Below are 23,452 nucleotides of genomic sequence, written 5' to 3' on the forward strand. Positions count from 1 at the left end.
TTAGCAAAATTAAAAAAAAAAGTACTTTCTTAAAAGTTTAATGTAAAAGAAAGCTGTTTCAAGAATATGTGGGGGGGACAGGATGACACACTTGCTCACATGTTTGAAACCTGTAGGACGTGCTGTGCAGCCACAACGCCACGCGCCAGTGAAGTTTGGTGCGTTGATCATACTCTGGTCCAATGGGGAAAGCTGTGCTATTTCTCATAAGCTAGCTTTTCAAAATGTCTCTCGAAATTAAATTTTTTATTTGCTGCTAATGCATACAGGAAGAGGAAAATGATTTTTCTTGCAAACAAAAGTAAGAAAATGACATTTAAAATTGTAATGTCCCTAAGGGAAAAGATATCTGTGCTGTATTGTTTAGAGGGATATGTTTTGGCATGGTATCCAGTTTTCAGTAGTATAATAATTTAATAATTCTCTTGAGGTTCTCAGGACCTCTAAACAAGGTCAACACATAGTTTGGGGGAAAAAATGGAAGGATGGTCTTATGTTGCTGTCTCTGGTTATGAGTCTTAGTGAAAAATACGTGTATGAAGTATGTGTATGCATTGTAGATACAAAGACAGAGATTTGAATTCTCAGGTAGTGTGGCACTGAAAAATGCTAGGCACAGGCAGTGTGAAAAACCTTTATATGTGTGGGGAGAAACATGCACCAGAAGAAGGGGAGAAATAGGGTTCAGTAAGTTGATGTTTTTACAAATATATACTGGTATCTGTAAAAGTAGAGGAAGGCGGCTGTCATCTGAGAGAGCAGTGAGCAGCTACACTATGGTGACAGAAGCTAACGCCGTAACAACTTTCTGTATTTTATTCCTTTCTGATTTTGGAGAGGCTTGCTGCATGGGTGGGTGTGCATTTAACGTGAAGACCTTAGCTCAGTTCTTAGAATAATTTTTTGCGTTTGCGTAAGAAGAAGGGAAGGAAGCAGATCGTACCTGCAGCTACACAAATAAGAGCTTTACATTAAGCGGAGTGACCTGTCTGTATTTAAGCAGGGGATCAGTGGAACATGGCAGTGCGTGTGTCACTGGTGCTGTGTCTGTGCCATTCTTGCTCTTCCTGGTGTGGTTTTGCCTTAACCTTCTACCTGAATCTTGCCTTGTGCAGCCATGGTGTTAGGTGGGCAGAAGCCCAACACTGCAGCAGTGTCTTCGGAAGAATTTCAGAAAGCCTTTTAGGAAGATGGTTGTATGGCATTCCTGCAGGACACTATCACAGGGCCCTCATAAAAAAATATCTTAAACCTTTCTCGCTAGCCTTGAAAAAGGAATGTTTGGCTCTTAGTAGCAAGACACAGTAACAAGAAAGATGGGAGCTCTAGCAGTAGTTAAGCAGAAGGGACCACAGCTCACAGCAACCTGTGCACTGGCAGGTAACGCAGGTGCCCAGCTTGATGCCGAAGCTGGCAAACTTCTGTGTGCAGGGTGCTGTGTGCCTCTGCACACGACTGTGGCTGGCGGGACGGTGGGTCACCGCCGTGGATGCTGCCTGAGCTACGGCTGCTGAAATTTGTGTACTTCCGGTGGTTTTCTGCATTTCTTTTGCTTGTGGTTAGCTAATTAATAATTTGCATTAGTTATGGCGAGGGAGTTTATGGAGAAGTGAGTTAATGCTTCGTTTATGTTAAAGAACAACATGATTGATGTGCTAATTACACGGATACTTGTTCTCACTATTCTACTTTATTATATACAGATATGAAGGCCAGCTGCAATAGCAAGCTTTGGTTATATATATATACACAATGTGGGCAAGATGTATTATTTTTCAGGTTCATAAAATGTATTTTTTTCACTGTACAACTCAGACAACAGGCATATCTTCTCAGTGGATATGAGGGAGCTGGAAATAGGAGCTCCTAAGTGCGTAGTGCTGTGTTGATATCAACTGCAAGTGATATAAGTATACAGGGCGGTAGTTAAGTTTAGGGATGTGATTAATCCTTCTGACACCAAAATAAATTGCTCTAGTTTGTTGTTCAGCTCTGCTTTGTGGAGCTAATTGTGTGCATAAAGTTATGCATGTAACTTAAGTGTTTGACTTCATTACAGTCGGAACTTAAAGCGCAATACAGGATCATATTTTAAAATATTATAGTGACACTCCATTTCTGTATCCCCTCAATTAGCCTTGTTCTTCCAAGTTTGCTCTTATTTGGAACACTTGAATTTGTACAAAGAGCCCAGATTCCTCTCTTCAGCTTGTTATATGTGCAGGAGTAGGTCTTAAATACAGCATTGTAAAGCTCGGCTATTATATACTCATGTACACCCATAACGTCTGATTTATTTATTATTTTTAAGAGAGATTTTAGGTATGGTTTAACAGACTGACATATTTTGGTACAGCTACCTTCTGCGTTTTCTGACCTGTAAAGCCTTAATGGCCTGAGTACATTTATTTGTACAAGTTTGCAGGGGTAAAATAAACTAGACCAGATATATTTCGGAAGCTTTAAAACCAGTTTAAAGTAGATGTTTCTATAAATCCCTATTTTATTACTGTACGTGCAGTTATTTCATGGAATAGGACATAGGGTATTGTTTCCTTTTGCACTGCTGCTCGGTACACACAGCTGATCAGTGGCATTTACAGAGGGAGAATCAAGCACATTAAGCAACTGTTTGCACAGTGCTATATGCTGAAATACTAAGTTAGTCCAAATTCCCATGAACTTTAATGGTATTTTTTTTCTTCTAAGCAATTCTCTGTACAAGTCCCATTAAATGAACAAAGGATTTCTATTGATTACGTCAGTTTTAGCATCTGGCTGCAGGGATTCAAGCACGAACACTGCAAAACTCTATCCATGTTACATGCAAAGGAAAATAATATTTTGGTACGTAAAGAAATCTCTTGATGTTAAAGAGATTCCTGTGGCTGTAGCCCCAACCACCGCTTTGAAAGCGTACCTCTTGCTGACCACTTACAAGCTGTAATCAGACTGATGGATAAAAACGAATTTGTTGGACCAGACCTGGAAAAGGCCCATTTCAGGCCAGATGCTGCATATTACAGGTATAACTCTGTGGTACACAGCACTACTATAATCGCTTCTTTTTTCAAGCCACGTAAGGAATTTTGCAAAACCAGGCCCTGGACTTGCCATGGATGTTCCTTTGGATGTTTTTGGTGTGGACTGGGGAAAAAGGAGTTCAACATCTCCATTGCTGGCATTATGAACTTCTACTACACATAACAAACTGCTCTGCTCTGCAGAATACAGTGCTGAAAGGCCCCGTGGGAGAGAGCAGTGTGCCTGTCACCTTTACTCGATAAGCTGAACTTGGGTACTGGTGTAGCTCATTGACTGACTGAGTCTCTACTTCCAGCTCTCTGTAGCTATTGGGAGTGATTTTTGTCTCCACAGTTGCCATTTTAAGAGAAGTTTAAGCTATTCATGCTCAGATTGCTTCCTTTTTTACTCCACATACTAGGGGAACTGATGAGGCTCTTTTTAGATGAATATAGCTTTATATAGAGTGGCTCCCCTAAAATCTATTGTTTGATTTTTTGATGTTTCTGTCTAGTGATATTATTATTTGTTTGGGGTGTGGTTTTTTAAGTTAGATGATTTTTAATTAGAAAATGAAACAATATTCATATTAAGATTGAAGTTAATATGATGCCAAATTCTGCCAATTGTATTCTGCCAAATTGGAGTAATTAATAGTAATAAAAATAGTCCAAGTAATTTCTGATTTAATGATGGTTTAAACTCTTACGTTTCTGCATCTGTAGCATTAGAGCAGAATCTTTTGTGTTGTTTTTACTTTAAGCAATCTACTTTAAAGTACTTATCTAGGAGGTGTTATTTAGTGCTTTTAGGATTACACTAAACTAATCTAAGATGTGCCTCATTAGTTTTCCTACTACGTGGAATAAAAAAATTGCCAGCATTGGTCTTTAAACTGCATTTTGCACTTGTACAATTACCATATTGATGATTTTTTTCTATGACAAATAGACTATAGAGTTCTGTTGCGCTCTCTACTTCCTAGCAGTTCTTAAATTTACAATAATACTGAGCTTGCAATAGGCATGATTGGGGGGGTCGGTCTGCAGTATAGATTGATCAAATGTATTATACAGATGTTAAAATTAGAATGTGTGATAGAGCTAATACATACTATACTTGATCGGTTATTTTTGTAAAGCTGATCAAGAATTGGGTTTTAGGTTGCTGCTTTTTAGTTAGTACAAAGGGATTATTTACCAATGTCTTGGTAAAAATATGCAGCAATGGAGATATGCTTACCCTCAAAAGGAAACTATTCTTTGAGGTTGTGTTTCGTATCTTTGCTTCATCAGAAGCAAATCTTGCAACTATATACATGAGATTTTCTGAATGACTTGTGCAAGACGCGGTGCCCTATTTCATCCCTCTTGTCCTAAAGACATCATTAGTTTTTTACAGAATAGATAGCATAATAATAGCATTTCCTATAAGTCTAGTCTCTCTCATGTCAAAAATAAGCAGAAACCTCTCTCTTCATTCATAGTCCTCTGGCACCTTAATGATACACTAACATTTACATGTGTAAAAAAAGGACTTTGGAAAAATTGCTGTTGGCTTTTTTGGTAGCATTTGGTCAGATTCTCAGAAGTCCTTAGCTCTTTGCACGCTAGTATTGGTTTGCAAACCAAAGTTTAGGAATCTGGGTTTTTTTCTCTTTCATAAACAGGTATGTAATGCACATGCTGCGGGACACAAAATGGTGGCAGCAAAATGAAACAGAGATGTTTTTAGCTCTTTTAAGATGCAGACGTGGGATACCGTACACTTAGAAAACCATACATCTTTGTATAAATGGACTCTGTTTCCTTCCACTGGACTAAGGGCAGAGTCTCACAGCACTATGACAGGCAACTTTCTCCCTTTTTCCTGCTCCAGAAGCAGGACTCTGTAGTGTACTTTAAAAGTACATATTCGTTAATTCTCAGTTATGAGCACTGAAGAAAGCAGCAGTTGTCTTTTGAGACTGATCTTTATCCTTCATTATAGCCCAGTTTGAAGTGAATCAAAAGTCATTTGGAAGCAGGATAAATGCTGACCCTTGAGGTTAGTATTGCTATAAATTTGCAGTTGTTGAAAATAAGCCATTGTTTTAGTTGTGTGTATGTTTTTACCCTTCCAGCACAGTTTATGTAAGCACTGTCTTTGTAGGAGTCTTGCTTTTGGATGTTTACCACAGACAACAGCAGCTAACAAAATGGTTACATGGAGGGATGGAAAGTCTTCTTCATACTGTATGATACTGTGTTCAAGGAGGTTAATGACAGCAAGCTAGTTAATAGGCTAATTCCGTGGCACAGCAGAAGATTTAGGTTGTTGGGACCATTATAAGATTTAGAACCACTTCTCAATGTACAGCTGGGGGCTGTAAATGGTAGCAGATGGTGAGAATGCTAAGAAAGGTGAAAAACTGAAATCTGGAATCCCATCATTTTCATTTGGATGTGAGTTGGGAAAAGGCATTTTATTTTGAATATGCTTTGAATTGAAAATTTCTATCTTACGTGACTCTGAGTCTTCGGAGGTTTGTTCTGTGGATATCAGTAAGTCTTGAAAAGCATCACATTTTTAACAGCATGAAGACAACTTCCACATAATTCCTTTCAGATAATTCCTGCAACTTGACTGTAAGGCTCCCATATGTATCAGAGACTCATGCTTACTAGCAATAATTTTTAATACGTATACGTTTACATGATTTCAAACCCTTTACACTTTATACTTTACAAAGGCTAGAAACACTTTACTGAAGAATTTACAGGGTCTGGTATGTTATAGTTTTTGGGTCTAGGAGGATGTAGAGAAATATGTGGCAATCTGGAGATTTGACCATGAAGGTTGTTATTCTGTGTGCGGTCAGTGTTCATTAGAAATATTTTCTTTTTTGTTTTCAAAATGTAAATGTTGCGTTCGTTGCTATAATATTAAGATGATAATAGTATAGATGGAGTTTGTCTGAGAGAAGGGTGGGAAAGCAGAATGAAGAAGTCTCATATTTCTTCTATCCCAAGTTCTTTTTTGCTGCACATGCTGGAAGTTGAAGGGAATCCTGAGACCTATTTCTAGTTTTTGTAAAGAAACGTGTATCTGGGTCTCTCTAAGGTTGTTTTCCAGTATTGGAGAGCTTTGCTTTCTGTTTTGCTCCCTGTAATGCCAATGGACAGCAAATTGCGGGGCGGGGGAGAAGGGGAGAGAACTTGCCAAATACGTGACATATCGCATAGGAAATATTCTAGAAATTACATGGTCTTAAAGGGCTTAGCTTTGCCCAGTAGGGTAATATTATTCTGCAAGTGATTGTACATAATTCTATAGCAGAGCCAGGAATGCAAACAAAAAATACGGCTTGATTCTCCTAAAACAGCTTTACTTTGTTCAAGTTTCACAAAACATTTCAGGAATTTTTAACCTCAGTTAATACTGTCCGTAAAGATTAATCCATAGAATTTTTAAGGAATGATATGGTAGAATCTATCAGTCAGTAAGTCTATAATTCTGTAAGTCAATCTTTTCTATGGGTATTCTCTCTCTGATATAGTAAATGGAGTATAATGTGCAGCTGGAGAGTGAAGCTGGCCTAACTTTAAAGTAAAGTTCTGCAAAAATTAAAAAAGGATAATTAATTACTGCAGCAATTTAGCAGACCAAATGGTGGTTTTTCTTGCATGTAAGGTTTTAAAATATGTATTGTGTGCTTTTCTAAAGGGTAAGTTTTAGTACAAACCAATGTAGTGGATTTGGCGCAGGAACGTCTTGGTTGAACTCCACAGCCTGCGTTTTGGTTTGAGAATTTGCTTAGGAAATCAGTTCCGTTCAGCATTTTCATTAGCAGTGAGGGTGATGGAATACACAATAGCTTATAAAATATGCAGATGATACCATGCTGTGAGGAGTTGCAAATACCTTTCTGTATCAGATCAGAATTCAAAATAAACTTGGCAAATTGGAGAGATGGTCTGAAGTCAGCATGATGAAATTCAATAAAGTGAAGTGCCATATGATATATTTAGGAAGAAGCATTCAGATACACAAATACAAGATAGGGAATACCTGTCAAGAGAGAAAATGGGTAACAAAGTCTTCAATGTATTGCTGTTGTAAACTAGGGAAATGTAATTCTGGAATGTGTGAAGAGAGATGTGGTATCCATAATGTAGGGTAATTACTTCAAATTACTGTTAGTGAGGCTTCAGTTGACATATTGTATCCATGTTTGGTCATGACTTTTAAAAAAGTTTAGGAAACTGGATCAGTTAGAGAATTGAGTTTGCCTAATTTAAGATAATGTTAGTAACAACCATCTGATATATGAAGGTTTTAAGACAAAAGTTAGAGAGAAATTTTTCCTCCATATTCCTGAGAGAAGAATTAAGGGAAATCTATGGAATTTGCATTCAGAGATGAGTGTTGTGTTTTTGAAAACACTTTCTGAACTATGAACCCCTGAGAAAAGCCACCTAGACCTGTTGTAGAACCTCCTTTTTAAGGAAAAGTTATACAAATGTGTATTGGGTGAGTCTACACAATTCTTCCTTAGCACAAGATGATGCCTTTCAGCATATGTTTCTGTAATTCTGTGCAGGAGATGAGTATAGCAAATAGTTTGAAAAACTTCTCTTGAAACATCATGGAAAAGTTGAACGGCCTCCTTCAGTGGGAAAGATTGCACAGCTTTGGGGCAGACAAGATAGTCAGCAGAGCCTTGCAGGCCACCCGGAGTCTGCAGCCTACAACTTGGGGATCACGGGACTAGAGAATTACCGTGATCCTTTCTGAACCTAAAATCTATTTCTCTCTCATACCTATATGTCCAGTTACGAAGATCATCAGAGGAAGAACATGATTTATAGGAATCAACTTTGCCTCTTAGTCCTAACTGTGAAGAAACTATTTATTTATGTAACTTTCTTCCCACAGGAGTTTCCATTAATTCTGTTGATGGAAGAATTCTTCAGTGTTATGGTACTGAAATAGAGCACAGAGCATAATATACCCTTCCCTGCCTTCAAAACTGAGAAACAAACACAAGAGGGAAACTGACCTTGAAAAGTTAATGCTTTGGTTTCTTATTAATTTAGAAATGTGAGTTGACAGTTTGATGCTCTAATTGCAAATTATATTTTAAATTTTTTTTTTATCAAACTTGATAATTTAACAGACTTTACCAACTAGCAAGTTTCAAGTAGTTTTTGTTCCAAACCCTTATATACCACAACACTGCTCCTAATCATCTGTGAAAAAGCTGCCATGCAACAGAAGACTGGGAATTGCTAACAATAATGATGAAAACTAATTCAAACCAGGCCACAGGTAGAAGCTTTTGTGAAAGCAATCTGCATCTTTTCAAGTTGGTCAAGCTAAAATTGCCTTTTACAGAATCAGTTTCTTTCATTACAAAGGAAGACAAGCTATTTTCTCAGTACCCAGCAAGTACCTAATGCACAGGTCAAAAAATAGGTGACAATTATATATTGAAGAGGGGAAGTTTTATGCAAGTTTCCCTACATTGCCTTCCCCTTTGCTTCTCTGCCTGTGAAGTGGTTCACAATCACAGGTGCTGTGTAAAAATATACGGGCTGTTCCTTTGCCAAGGTTTGCGCGAGGTCTAGCGCTGGTTACCTATAGCTCTTCCCTGCTGCTCTAGAGAGTTGTCCTGTGAGCTGCCATCTCTTTCGGAATAGGCTTCAAGACTGTGCAGATGTAAGCTAATCCTGTTTCAGTACTATTTTGAATGCTGTAATTTAATACTCATGTGACTGCCTTTCCCTAAAAAAGTAATTTAGCATATTTCATAAAGGAAGTGATAGTAAAAGATTAGTTACATGGTGATGGGCAGTATGAATCATGGTATAAATCATTTCAGGCGAGGAAATACAGCTTTCACTCCAGTGGGAAAATACTAGGAAGCGATGTCAGTATTTTAACATTTTAATTGCATGTACTTGTTTTTTTGCTACTTTCATTCTCTCTTTTTGGCTTAATTACTTCTCCTTAAAGTATGCTGGGTACCTAGTAAGCTGAGTAAGCTTGAAAAATTGATTCAGATACGTATGAAATAAGAGCTTGTGAGCTACTGGAATCGCAGGGAATGATGCCCGAGTTAGTTGTTTTTTTTAAAAGTACCCTCAATTGTACAAAAAATACCCCAAACTATTTGATCTGTCTGTTGTTCTATACACAGCTTTGTCATCATCTAAACTGCATGACAATTTAAATTAAAAAAAAAACACAAACAAAAAAAAACAAACAAAAAAAAAAAAGAAAAACAAACAAACAAACAAAAAACCCCACAAAAACCAAACCCAAAAACCCCATAGGTTCTGTAGACTGAAAATAAACAGTGGCCGCCTCTGTGGAGTAAGATGGAGATCTGTTAGTTGCCTGCTGCTTTGGTTTAAGGCAGGTTAGAAATGCACTGTTTCTGTAATATGTTAACAGCTGACATTGTAGACTATGTGTGATTATTTTTTTTGTTGGCCAGCAGTAATTATCAACAACCTTGTAAGCAAAAGGAAGGAATGAATAAGTAAAGATTCTCTAAGAAGCGATTTAGATTCATGCCTGTTTTTATTTACAAGCATTCTAGATAAAAGGCTTAACGTTAGGTTGCAGAGGTCCACAGTACATAAGACTATAACGACATAAACAATTTGCATGTTGTTGTAGGTTCTAGAAAAATCCTCTTTCTCTGATCTGATTAAGGACTCTATCTTGAAAAGGATTATGTATGTTTTTAAGTTAATATACTGTGAAATCATCAGGACTCCTGGCAGTGCGTAATTCAAGAATGTGCATATATCTTCAAGACTGAGACCTAAATAAAACACAAGCAGATCAACAGGATAGTTTTGAAATTTTTCTAAGATTTGGTGCAGGGCCAAACTTTGTTGTTAAGAAGAAAATGATTTTTAGACTGGCCCAGCATGTACATTATCAGATCTAATGCGATAAAACCTAGGTAGGTTACAACACTCAGCTAATACAAATTAGTGTGTCCTGATAATTGCACACAGAGTGGATAAGCAGACAGTGATCAAAGACAGAGCATCACAAAATGGACTTTTATTAATTTGGCACTACGACTGTGTCTATATCTGTGAGTTATAATCATGTGTTTAGTACAGTTATTTGTGGAGGCATTGTATGTTGTATGGAGTGTTCACTCTTTGAAGTTGTTTTTGTTGAGAGGAGAGCTGGTTTTGGCAAGTTTAGAAAGTGTGAATTTATTCCGCTTCTTCATAAGAATAAATATGTTTGCTACTGCTGTACAGCTAAGATTGAAGATTTTGTGTGCATGTTGAATGGAATAAGAAATTAGCTAGCACTGTAAATTATGAAGTCTTTTGGCCTTTTAGAGGTACGGGTTTAAGTTTCTGGAAGACTGTTTTCTAATTGTTTTGTAAGGTGTACAAAAATTTGCTGGGCAGTCTTTTGAGGTCCTGGCAAGTTTTCTCCCTCCCGAATCCTAAGTCATAGGAGCTTGGGAAGCAGCCAGGAATTTCACTGGACAGGATAGAGATTTTTAAGCATTGCTGTGACTGAGATCTATCACTGACTTCCAGATGGGCTTTTACATAAATGAAACAAAAGATATGAGCTTTGTGTTATGAGTATTTTCCCCTTCTTATGTTCTTTTTGTGTTTTTTTTTGCTTTATCCTTTCTTTGTTTGTTTTAGCTCTTATTATTTAGCTCTTATGCTCTTTTGAAAGCATTTTCCCTCTTCCATTTTGTCATGAAAAGATAAATTTTAAGACCTCAAACAGGAATGCAAAGCTTTTCAGTTATGCTACCTTTGCATAATAAAACCCTGAATTAAATGTCAGGGTTATAATTATTGCTGAAGTATGCTGGCAGGTGAGACTGGGTAAGTCAAGCCAAGATAAAAAGGTGGTAGAAATAACTATATTAGAGAGATGTTCAAAGAAGGCATACTAGGATAGGTTGTAGTGGGCAAAGTGATTGATTAGGCTTTTCTGGTGTGCTTGGTTTTAATTTATTGGTGGGTTAATCTTGGCTGAGGGCCAAACCCCCACCCACCTGCTCGCTCACTCCCCCTCCTCAGCAGGGCAGGAGGAGAAAACAGGCTGCGAAAGCGCATGGCTCGAGATGAAGACCAATTGCTGTCGCGGGCAAAACAGACTCGACTGGGGGAAAACTACTTTCATTTATTGCCAGCTAAAACAGATTCAGGTGAGAAACAAAGACAAACGGGAAAGCAGCACCCTTCCTTCCCCCCTCGCTCTCCAGCTCCGCTTCACTCCTTTGCTGCAGACCCCTCGAACCTTCCATGAGTTTCTCTCTGCTGTTCTTCCTCCTCACACTTTTCCCCTGCTCCAGTGTGGGCTCTTCCCACACTGCAGTCCTTCAGGAAAAGTCTGCACCAGTGTGGGCTCTCCATGGGCCGCAATTCCTGTCAGGAAAATCTGCTCCGGCGTGGGCTGGCTGCAGGTGATAACCTGCTCCAGCACCATGGAGCTCCTCTTGCTGCTTCTCTGACCTTGGTCTTTCTCACTGTTTTTGTTCCCTCCTCCTCTCTCTGTCCAGCATTTTCTGCCCTTTCTTTAATATGTTTTCGCAGAGGCGCCACCAGTGTCGCCGACGGGCTGCTGTGGGGGTCCATTGCGGAGCCGGGGTGAACCGGCGGGAACCGGCTGTGCCTGGCGCAGGACAGCCCCCTCCTCTCCTGACAGAAGCCGATGCTGCAGCCACCCCTGCTGCCAGCACCTCCCCGTTTACACCCTGTACAAAATGCTTCTCTCTGCTTTTGTTTTTTCTCATTCTCACCCCCATGGCACCACCATTACGTAGATAAGGAGGAAAATAAGTGATAAGCCAAAAGGTGTCGCAAACAAAGGGATTAACTGCCTGTTCTCCTCTTGCTCCCTTTCTGCTCATGAAGAGAAAGTGAAGGGATCTTCATGACTGCCAGCTGTTGCCTTTCAGTCCATCGTGAGGTAATAATTGGCCTTTCTATTGATCTAAATTTTTTTGTGTGGTCTTCTGCCTCTTCACCTGTTGTAATTTTAGAGATTGACCTTGATGATAATCAGCTCCTTGGAGCGGGGTTGCGGAGGTGAGGAAGTGGTGCTGATCCTCCATGCATAGCAGCCGCACCTGGGGCCTAACTGGGTGGTGGTGGGTGTGTTGCCTCAAAAGCTGTTGCAAATACATGAGGCTGGAAAATGTGGTTAGGTTCTGCAATCTGCCCATCCATTGCTACAGAAACTGTTCCTAATGCTTTGGTTAACTTCTCTTGGGTCTCGGCGTGACTGGCTAGTGACCAGCAAAATTGGGACCCCGATAGTATTTTGGCTTTTACAAAGTCTTTAGATTTTTAGGGCACAGGCCAGCAATATAAGTATATGCGTGTAAACAACATCACTAATTTCACTAGGGCTGTTGATGTCGTCATACTTAGGCACATACTTGTTCTTGTTTGAGGCTGTAATCCATAGCCATCCTCTAGAATTCAGTGCTTGTTATGTCCTTCCCTTCAAAACCTGCTCTGCTTTTCCATTCCAACACACCTAGAGAGCCTGATGGTAGAGGAGGAAATACCTGCAATTTCCCAACAGTTTCCTTTATAAAATTGAGTTTTTCAGCCATTTATAACTTCACCCAAATGTAACTGCTCAGACCAAAGTTTCCTGTGCTACGTATTGTCAGTAAGGCTGAATTTTTGTGTAAGAAAATGTTAGCTAAAATGTTTCTGCGACCAAGAAAAATGTGGTGGGGTTTTTTTGTTTGGTTTTTGGGGTTTTTTTGGTTTTTTTTTTTTGTTTTGTTTTTTTTTTTTAAATCTTGGATGAACTCTGCTGCTGTCATATTTTGGAGCAAGAAATGCAGCAGAAGAGCTTTCTGGTCTGAAAGCAGCTACTGGCATTAACAACAATCCTCTTTGCCAGTATCCGGGAATGCAAATAAATTTGATCAAATCATGAAGTTCTAAAAATTACGTACCGCAAATGATATTCAGTACAATGCTCTATTAGAATTTGGCAGCTAAATGCTGTCTATATTGAGAACATACTTTTCTGTATAACTCCTATATGTGAAACCATAGAAAACTGGATTTTGTCCTTATTTCTGCCACAGAGCAATTGGGTGAGGCTGGATAAGTCACTTAGAGTACTAAGTTGGTCATGAATTTTGCATTCTTCATTCTCAGAGTGCCTAATTTTGAGACTATTTAGGTTAGATTTTTATTTCGGGACTCCTATTCCTGCAATCTCCTGAGATCTGTAGGAAGCTAGTAAAAAAGGCTGAATATGTGGTGATTTTGTGAAATATTCTAGCCACTAAAATTATTTTTAAATTATAGGGCTTTTTGTATGTCTTACTGTCCTGCATCTGTGCAATTGGGTTTAACTGCTGTTACGCCTTAGCAGAGGTTTGAGGTGATGCTTTTATTGTTTTATAATTGCCCTTCACATATAAGCACTGTCTATTTTGTGCATCGAATGAACCGGGGCTCAGTAGGAACATTGCTACCTTAGGACTTGAAGGAACATCAAGACACCAACCCGTCCGTTCTCCTAACCATAATGGAAGTAATCTGCCTAGGTAATACACGATAGGTGTGCTGAGAGCTTTAAGAACAGGCTAATGATGGCAGATGGCTATTGGTTCCAGTGTTTCAGAAACCTTATTGCCAGAAAGTTTTCCTTCGCATCTGTCTGAAATCTCCCCTGCCTCAGTGCAATGTAGTAAGCGTTTGTATTAAAACAAACACACAGTTAAGGTTACGCAGACACTCTGGATTTAACACGTTTTAACCTGAAGGTTGATTTTATATGTGTGAAATGGTCAAATGCAGTACATGCTGAGACTGAAAGTATTTTGCATCTGAAGATACCATATTTTTATTTATGGTTCAGTCAAAATAAATTAAAATAATTGATGATTGTTTTGAAAGCAAATTACTGGGAGCACTATATATCTACCATGGCAAGTGCTGAAGAGATGAGAATGTCTTATAATGCCAGAATGAGCTGTGTAAACATGGGTATTTATATACTCAACAGCAGCAAATCTCAGAGTTTTTTTTGTTTTTTCTCTTGGCCAAGTCTCCTCTGATCCCATTTCTATCCCAGAGGAGGAGGAGGAGAAAACTAATGTTCCTATCACACATGTTCCATTATTGATTTCCATTCCAATCTACCCAAAGTCTTCTGTGCTGGAAATAATTAGGCCCTGTGAACAGAGATGAAGCAAAAATCTATACAATGCTGGATTGCCAGGAATGAAGACAAGGGTGCCTAATTAATGTTGCATATAGAACGCCTTTTGGATGAATGGGGTTCCATTTCTCAGAAGCAGCTCAACAGTGGTTATGTCACAAATTTGCTGTTAATTAGATAGTGTTCACTGTGTGCCTGTAAAAATGGCATGGAGAAAAAAAAACATTGGACAGCAGCAGCATTTTAAAAGAACTGCAATTAAAAGAAAAGCCTGTGAAAAATAAAATTGTGGGCTTCATACTGAGGGCAAGATATTTTCTTCTGTATGAAATTCATTTTATGGATTGACTCAAAGCTCTTTAGGAACATCTAGTCACTGAAGAAGTTTGGACATTTCAAAAGTTGGACTGGAAGTGTGTTGGGAGGGTTAAGGACAGGAAAAATGTTCCTGTGAGCTGAGGCAGGATGAATGACAGCGCAGCTCGCGTCCGTAGGCAGCTGCAGCCAAGCCAGCGGGTAAGGACTGTTCAGAAAGCAAGTCAGGATCTGGAGGAAGCCAGTAGATTAACTTTTCTTGGAGTGCAAGGTGGACTAAAGGCGATTTAAGTTGGACAGTGTAACACATCTTGGGAACTGAGAGGGCAGATATTTAGGAAGAACGTAAGAGAGAGAACTGATGGAAGGTCTTCACAGTAGGCACGGACTCGACTAATAGCAGAAATATCTGGAGGGAGAAACTGGAGGGTATCAGAAATAGATAAAGAGAAAAATGTAAGCTGCATCCATATGACACTGTTTGCTTGCTTGTTTTCTCCAAAAAACACAACGATAAAGTTGTTCCCAAAAGAGAAAAATCCAGTCTTCTAACTGCATCATAGACAGGCCTGAATCGGTGATGAAGCTTCCTGCAGTAGCACGTGCTGTCAGTGGTTTTGCAGCGGGCATCCTCTTCTCCCTCTCTAGTCTTGCTGAATCCGCTTCTGTTTCTCTTTGCCTTGCCATTCCCCTGCTACATCCAGAGGAGCTTAGGACCTTGTTGCTAGGAAGTAAAAGATATTCCTGCGCTGGTCTCGCTTCTGTGCAGTTCACGGCCAGGGGCATGCCAGTGAGGAAGGTCCTCCGTTTTAGAGGCTGAGAGGAGTGTGTGTAGCAGCCCTGATAGATTTATCTTTATAGTTATCAGCCCACTCATTTTTCTGTGAAGCTGGTCTCCTTTTTAGCGGTCCCCAGAATAACAACTCTACGTGCCTATGCATGCTGCAGAAAACAGCAATGGGATTTTTGGTGTGTCAGAGGTCTCTGATAGTAGAGGGATTCTGGGAGAGTTGTTCTCGTCCTGTAATTTGCAGGCCACTGGGTGTGCCTTCTTTCAGCATTTAACTCTCTCCTTTTATCTCTATTCCCTCCTTGCTCTTCTAGATATCTGTTATGGCCAATCTAAGTGATACGATTGCTCTCTGTGCATCTCTGGAGAATTTAAATAGCATCATTCCCTCCTTCTCTTTTCTCCCTGTAAATGCAAAGGAAGTTGCTCTTCCTTAGGCAAAGATAGAAAACTTTTTTTTTCTCTAAGAAACTAGAGAACGAGTAAAATCCAGGCTCCTTGGCTGAGCAGATGACTTCAACTAATGAATCTGTAGGAATCTTCCTAGACTGTGCCTTAAACTGCAAGAATAGATGTGTTTTCTGATGAAAATCTAGTTGACATAAATACGGGTTTAACATGGATTAGGTAGAGGGTATTATTTTTCCCAATACAGTAGAAGCTGTGGTTCTGGTTTAGGAATTTTATGAAATAATTTGAGTGCAGGAAAAAGGTACTATTAAAAAAAAGATTATGATAGTAGTGTGCCTTCTAAGAGCGCTCTTTTCTTCCCATTTGGCTGCTTAGTATCGTCTCTGTCTACTCTGATTCTGTTTTAATAAGCGTTTTTTTCTGCAAACTGTCGGCACTGATACACAACTGAAATAGGTGCACACACAAGTTGTGATGCCTCTCCCCATCGTTGCATTTTGATTCTGAACTCCAGATTTAATCTATTTAAATAATCTACTCCTGGGACTTAAGTCAACTCCTAGATACTTTTTGACGTTCAACAAATAGTAAAGCATTACAATAATTTAAATCAAATAACCAAATCCGTATGAAATACACTACTTGTTATCTTTCCAACAGATGTATTTTCTTCCCTGGATGCATTTTAAGCTTCACTGCAGTTGCAAAATCAAAAATAAACTGAGTTTTCAGTATAGGGGTGTGATAAGTGTAAGATTTCCATTACGTCCTGATGTGCTACATAATAAAAAATGAAAACATGTAACACATTTTGAGTGCAGAATTGAAATGGATTTTCTGATCTAGTCCCAGTGAATAGATGCTAAAGTGATGGCAAAGACTCTAGCTCCTGACTGTAATTATCATTTGAGTTACGTCTCAGTGGTAGGAGACTTTAGACAGGTGGGCACAATTTAAAAAAAAAAAAAAAACAACAAACAACAAAGAAAGCAGAGTCCTTTTGTCCTTTTTCCCTTTGGCCATTAGGAGCAGGATGACAAGCCAATACTTTTGAAGTTATTTTAGGTGTGGGGGAAAAGTGATTCACATTGGTTCTGCTTGTTCATGTTATCCTGTTGCATGTTTGTAAGAACATAATCTAACAAAGTATTTTAAAACATATTTGAGTGTTTTTACTCAACTGGAACTTCAAGAGACTGTGAAAGCAATTCACAGAAGTCAGTTGTGTTTTGTTATTTTCTTCCGTAGCAGCAGAAACTCATCTCCATAGCATATATTTTAAATTCTTATGAGCAGAGAAAGCATCACTGCTTGTTCAGTCCCTCCAGAATCAGAGTCCTCTGTAGCTGTTGCCCCGAGTTAAATGAATCTCACTACTGCGTGTTTCACGTAAAATGGAATTGATAATAATCTGCCTTTCTTTTCTGTTGTAGCTTGGCTTTACATCCCCAAAAAGACATTGTAGTCACTGGCAGTGATGACCGCCTCTGGAAAATGTGGGCTTTACCTGATGGGAACACCATCATGACAGGTGAAGGTCACACTGATTGGCTTTCGGGCTGCTGCTTCCATCCAAGGTTAGTGCAAACAGTCCCCTGAACTAGCACTAATCCCTTCTGGGGAGTACTTGTTTGCTCTTTCTTTGTTCACTGGCCTGCTTTGATGACTTTCTATTCTCAGTGTAACCCTGCGCGCTCTGCTGAATTTCCAAACATGTAGATAAATGTTCCTCTGGCTTTCAGTGTGTTGATTTAAGATTGATTGCTTTTAGTATTTTGTACATCTTAAACTTTGTCCACGTGCCAGTGCACGTAACAAGAAGTAATAAGCTTTTTAGGTCTCACTGTATTCATTTTCTCCGTGTTCATGCACTATAACAAACACGGTTTCATTATTAATAATACAGAAAAGTTGATTTCTTTTATTAGGCGTTATTTGTCATATGACTAAGAGTATTTGAGTTTACCTAGGGAATAACAATATGAGCTTTCCTCCTTTCTCTTTATACAGATTTGAAGCTGAATTAATAAATGAAAGTGAACGTTGAAAATAAGAAATAAATATTTAGGTTACAAGGTTCATGGAAATAGGCCAAACATGAAGTAGATTTCTTGGCCATTCTGTTGAAAAAGAGAATGCCATTTTACGCTCAAAAAAAAAAAAATTTTCTATTTGTTAAAACTGAGCCTCTATATGTTAAAATGATTTTGCATCAGATTTGTGAGGCTGCAGTTGTAATAGAGTTCTTTACTGTTAATATAATAAAGGTCTGCCAGGCTACTCACCTGAGGTTCACTTATAAACAGAGCATTATTAAACCTCCAACCTTGTATTTTCATTGTATTTATTTTATGAAGCAATATTAGCTCTTTCCTTCATGAGAAGGAGAAGTATCCTATTTAATTTCATGGTTCCTCTTGATTTCTGATATTGTAATGAGTTAGCAAACGCACACACAATCCTCTAAACACAAGAAAATCCCCTCCCTGTTTTCAAAACCTGAAGAACATGGAGTCATGCTTTCTGGGATGAATTAAACATGCACTTTTTTCTTGCATCTCTTTCTCCTATGAAACAGGCTTTTGTTTCACAATGTTTGTTTTTTCATGTGTTTATCCTTAGAAATAATTTTATATATTTAAAAGAAGAGAATAATATTTGACTTAAATAATTACATATAATACAGGAGGAGAGAAATGGAGGGCTCAGCTTCTTATTTTAAGATGGTAAGAAAATTTTTCTATTACTGAGTGCCAGGTTGCACAGAGTTTGTGAGCATGCTGGACATCCTAAGTCTAACTTGCAGACAAACAGAATGCTGCCTTACCTCTTACCTGTTATGAATATAAAACTCATCACAGCAAAGAAAGGGAAATACAATTAGAAGAGCATGTTATCATTTATAAAGCTGCTGGGCATGCTAATCAGATTTCGATAATACATTGTTACCATGACACCCGCTGACTCAGAGACTCAGAACTATTTTCTTATTAGTCTTTGACCAGAATGCAGTCCTTTCAATAGGCTTTCCTATTTCTCGTTCAATTATTGAAATTAAAATGAGTTGAGGTACATCATTATTCTCTTGCAGTATAAATTGACTCCTGCTGAATGCTCTGGAGTGATTCAAAAGCAGTGCTGTGAAAATATTGTCTTCTGTTACTGGATAAAATATATATAATATAACAGAACACATTTAATCATACTTTTTTCTTTTTTTTTTTTTTTTTAAGTAGGGGACTTCTATATATCAGGTGTTCCCGAAGTAAAAACAATTAAATAAAAATGGAAAGTTCTCATAGAATTTTTCTGGAATCAAATGTAGATAGCCTCTAGTTTTGTTCCTGTTTTAAAGATTTAAAATTATGTTCATCCAAAAGTTGAAAGGAAAAATATTTTTGAGGGACTGGACTATTAAGTTGTGATCCAGAAATCTGGGTAGAACTCCCACACTCCTACATGCTTTCCTTTTTGTCCTCTGTTAGCTCATTTCTCCTCTGTGTTTCTTCTCTCCATCTGTAAAATCAGGTTTAGAACAATCTGTGCCTCTGGTCTGAGAAATATCCTATGTGTAGCCACAGGACGTGCGTGCATGCACAGCCACACACACAAGTCCACTTCCAAATCATCTGTGGACAGCATCAGGATAATCCACACACTGACATTGACTGTACTAATAATTTGAGGAGAAACAAATCTAGAGCTATGATGTGAATTTTACTGGTTCTTCTGTACGTACAAATGACTGTAAATCCCAGAAATCCATTTTTACATGTTCATAGTGTACTATTACTTGAACAAGGGTCTTTCTCATGGTTGTCTTTGTGCCACCACTGTGTAAATAGGGGTAAAGTTGCAAGTCTTGTTGATAGCTGTGAAGATCTATAATCTTCAAGCTAAAGGTGCTGTTGGGTTTATAGATCCTCAGCTTCTCCAAGAGCAATGAGAGAATGTGGGTTGGCAGTAGGAATTTACCTGTATATAATAACAGGGTAAAGGTATGTTTTAGGCTCTGGACCTTGCCGGCTGATTTATACATAGTAGTGATGAGGATTGTCATTTGAATCTTTCTGAGTACTGATGTACAACAATATCCTTAAGTATCGTAATGCCATTGAGTCTTAGGGGCAAAGGCCACCGAGTTTCTGAAGGGTTGTTGGATGGAGGGGATGGAGGAGTCTCATTTTCACTGTCAGTGACAATGTGCTTCATTCCACGATTATTTTTGCTTAAAAACACATCTCCTTAACATCTAAGCAAAGTAGAGTGAGGTGAGATGCGTGGTTTGCTGAAGCTCCGGAGTCTGGTGGTGTACAATTTTTTGACATTGCGCCCAGTGCTCTTTGGTCTGTACAAAGGGTCTTAGTCCCCCATTGTGTTCTCCCCATGTGGCAGTGGCTCCCAGGACAATAGATGAAGGGGAGCAGACTAGCTCTGTGCCTGTGAGGAGAGCAGAACATCTCTGTTGTGATGCTCTCTGCAGATCTGAGAGTAGAATTTTGCCTTAAGCTTTTTAAATAAAAGTAAAACTCCAAACAGGTCCCATCATCTATAGAGTGCAGCAGCTGGAAGGAGGGAGGAGAACAGTGCTTCCTTTTTGAAGCTCAGGTGACAACTGGTCAAACTTCAAAAACAAACACTATTTTTACTCCAGTCTGGCTGAATAGTACTTTGCAGATGAATTAGCTGTTGCAAGTTCCTGTCACTGTTGAAATATGTAGGAATATTTTCCAATTTATCTTTTATACGTGTGAAGGAGTGAGGGCGTCAGAATGACTCCTGCCAGAGTCATCCACACAGGCTTCGTGTTAAAAATCTGGATAGCTGAAGAACTGTGTAGTGTACCTGTGGATACCAGGTGGCCCGAATGTTTGGAATAGCAGACAAAAATCTGTATCTTCTGCCAGTTTCCAGAATAAGCTGAGGATGTTAATGCTGCACCTTTAAGAACCATACTCTAATTACACTAAGATATTTCATGGCATGTACTAGATTTATTTATCTTTATTACTAACCTTCCTGGGTGGCTAAAGAATTAAGCTCTGCAGCATAGCAGAGGTGTTTGTTAATGTCCGATAAAATCCTGATGGACAGTAAAATATTGTATTCTTGCTCCGCATGTGTGCTGGTATAATACGTAATGTCCTTAATATATTCATAAATATTAATCAAGTCAACTCTTCTAAAATGTTTGTAGCCCTTTTCATGCAAACATTGTTTGAGTCTGTGGAATACAATGACTTTCTGAATTGAAAAGAAGTACAAACTGTAGGTTCTTAAAGCTGTTTAAAACTTGCACTGAAAATTGTCAAGTTGTCAACTTCTTTGTAATGTCCTGTTCACCTGAGACAGAAGCGGAATTGCTTGTATTCTTTCTGTTGCTATTTCAACTCTCACAGTTATTGAGGAAAGAAATCAAAACTGTTATCAATTTGTTTATTATACAAAAAAATACCACAGCAGTTATCTTGAACTGTGTGGATTTTCTTTAAGTTCCTTTGCTGTTGGAAAACTGGAGGTGGGTATTGTCTCCTCAGTAATTAGGAAAAAAAAAAGATAGGATAAGTACATTCATGCATCAAGCATCGTGAAAATAAAGGTAGTTAATGTTTGATATCCTAGAAGAAGGTGCCAGTGAGAGGGTGCAAGAGAATGATGAGGTGTTGGGCTAAAAGAACAATCCATGTTCTGAAAGAACAGAAGCAGCTCTAGATTGTATCTCTCGAAGCTGAAGGAGGTGGTGTTACCCTACTGAAAATCTGTGCATGGATAGATGAGAGAGACAACCTTGTAGAGAGAGGGTGCAGAAGGAATTAGCAAAATATATTGGGAATGGATGAGAGGGCTCAGAGAGTGGTTGAATGGGTTGGGGAGGGAATAGCAACTCCAGGTAGGCTCGAATTCACACAAGAAGCTTTTAGGGGAATTCTGTAACACATCAGAGCAGGCTATGGAGGGGCAGCCATTTTGATGCTCCGTGAGTGACTGGGGGGTTGTAGGTAGTCAGCAATGAAACATTCATGAACGTTTGGTCTGCAAAAAGCTCTAAGCACCTCTCTCTAAACCCAAGGTCTCTTCCAGCTGCGTAAAGCTGAGCAGCACAAAATCACTGCTGAACTTATGTTGGCCAACACATAAGCAGCCAAAAGGTGTGAAGTCTACTCTTGACTTTACCTATGCCCTGTCTCCAGTGGAAATTTAAGGCTCAAGATGGGGAACACAGGACAAAATTTGGAAAATCCAGTTGGATGCTCAGGACCTCTTCCAGGCTTAAAATCTGCGGTGCTGTGGGTGACTGAGCACTGTGGTGGCCTCTCGAGTCTAAGTCCAAAATGTTGCTGATAATCCTGAGTGAGAGAAAGGGGCCAGGATAGTGATATTTTCTCAAAGTTTTCAAGAGCAGTGACTGATAAATATGAAATTGTGGAAGTAAGGCTCTGTCAGAGTGGAAGCGATTTCCTCGTTGTACAAAAACTTTTAAGGTTTAAAAGAGTAAATTCCTGAGCAGAATTGAAGTCAGAATAAACTGAGAAACTGAAATGAATTCTTGCTCAGGTAAGTCCCTGATTTTATTTTTTACATGATTTTAAATTTTTTATCATGTCATCATTCGGGCTCGTGAAGAAACAATCCAGAGATTAATTTCAATGTGAAAAAAGGATAGACTGCAAAGCCCAGCAGAACAGTAATCAAGGAATGGAGGGAGGGTGTGGAGAAACCTCTGAGGAGTGATGAGAGAGAGGGGCAAAATTCAGGAGGGAAGGCATTCACAGAACGGAGAGGCAGGCCGGATTTCAAGCCAGCCATGATCAGCTGTTCAGAGGTAACAGGCAGAATCTGACACTGCTCATTGCGTCTCAGAGGACTTGTGCTTGGAGAAGGAGGGAAATGTTGAGGAGCAAAAATCAGACTTGACAGCTTGGCAGGTACATGTACAATTTCAGAATTTCACAGTGGACACGCTTTTGTAGTTTAAGAGCTCATTGTGCTTTGATTATCAACGTGAATTACAAGCAGGGAGCATGCTTCTTTTTTCGTGCCCCACCTCTACAGCTCTTGGCCTCCACAGACTGAACTGGTGAGGAGGGTCCCATTACTGGTAAATGCCGATGCGTCGATCCACACCAATCTTCTTGCCAATTATAATATTCTCATGTATCAGTGTGTGGTGAAAAACATCTGCAAGGTATGAAGAGAGTCAAACAGACAATCTGACACTAAAAATAAATGGCTGCTTTCTTTTTGGTTACATATTGCAAATAATATTTTTTAAATAACTAAAACGGTACATGGCCCATGAAGCCTCAGCAAATGAAAAGCATTTGATGACGTATTGAGTGACTAGGTTCTTTAGTCACAATAACAGGATAATTTTAAAAATTCTACTGACATCAAATATATTCCTCCTCATACTTTAATTCCTAATGCCAGTCTTAGATTTATTTTTATTTCTATGAGAAGAAACAAAAATTATCTATTATGCCATTTTGTTTAATGTACTGACTTTCAAGTATTCATGCTATAGTTATTGACCTGACTTCAGGTCAAACAGTTACTGCTTAAGTTATGATTCCAGGATCTACAAAATGTTGCTACAAGCTAATGTTTGTTGGTTTTAGTGAAATACAGCAGCATTTGTCTGTGTGTAAGCTGTAATTTAACGTTGTGTGATTTGACTATGCTACTGCAGGCTCTTTCTAATTAGAGACCTTCACATACACTTTTGGGGCT

General features: G+C 38.8%; 1 protein-coding gene across 1 annotated transcript in view; it reads left to right on the plus strand.

The window, feature by feature from the left end:
* SPAG16 (sperm associated antigen 16) overlaps positions 1-23,452 on the plus strand; it is a 410,239-nt gene that overhangs the window by 182,713 nt on the left and 204,074 nt on the right. The window contains exon 11 of the mRNA XM_075153736.1: positions 17,155-17,298. Coding sequence (XP_075009837.1) covers positions 17,155-17,298 — 144 coding nt within the window. The remainder of the gene's footprint in view (positions 1-17,154; positions 17,299-23,452) is intronic.

Source organism: Calonectris borealis, chromosome 6 (assembly GCF_964195595.1).
Source record: "Calonectris borealis chromosome 6, bCalBor7.hap1.2, whole genome shotgun sequence".
Classification (NCBI taxonomy): Eukaryota; Metazoa; Chordata; class Aves; order Procellariiformes; family Procellariidae; genus Calonectris; species Calonectris borealis.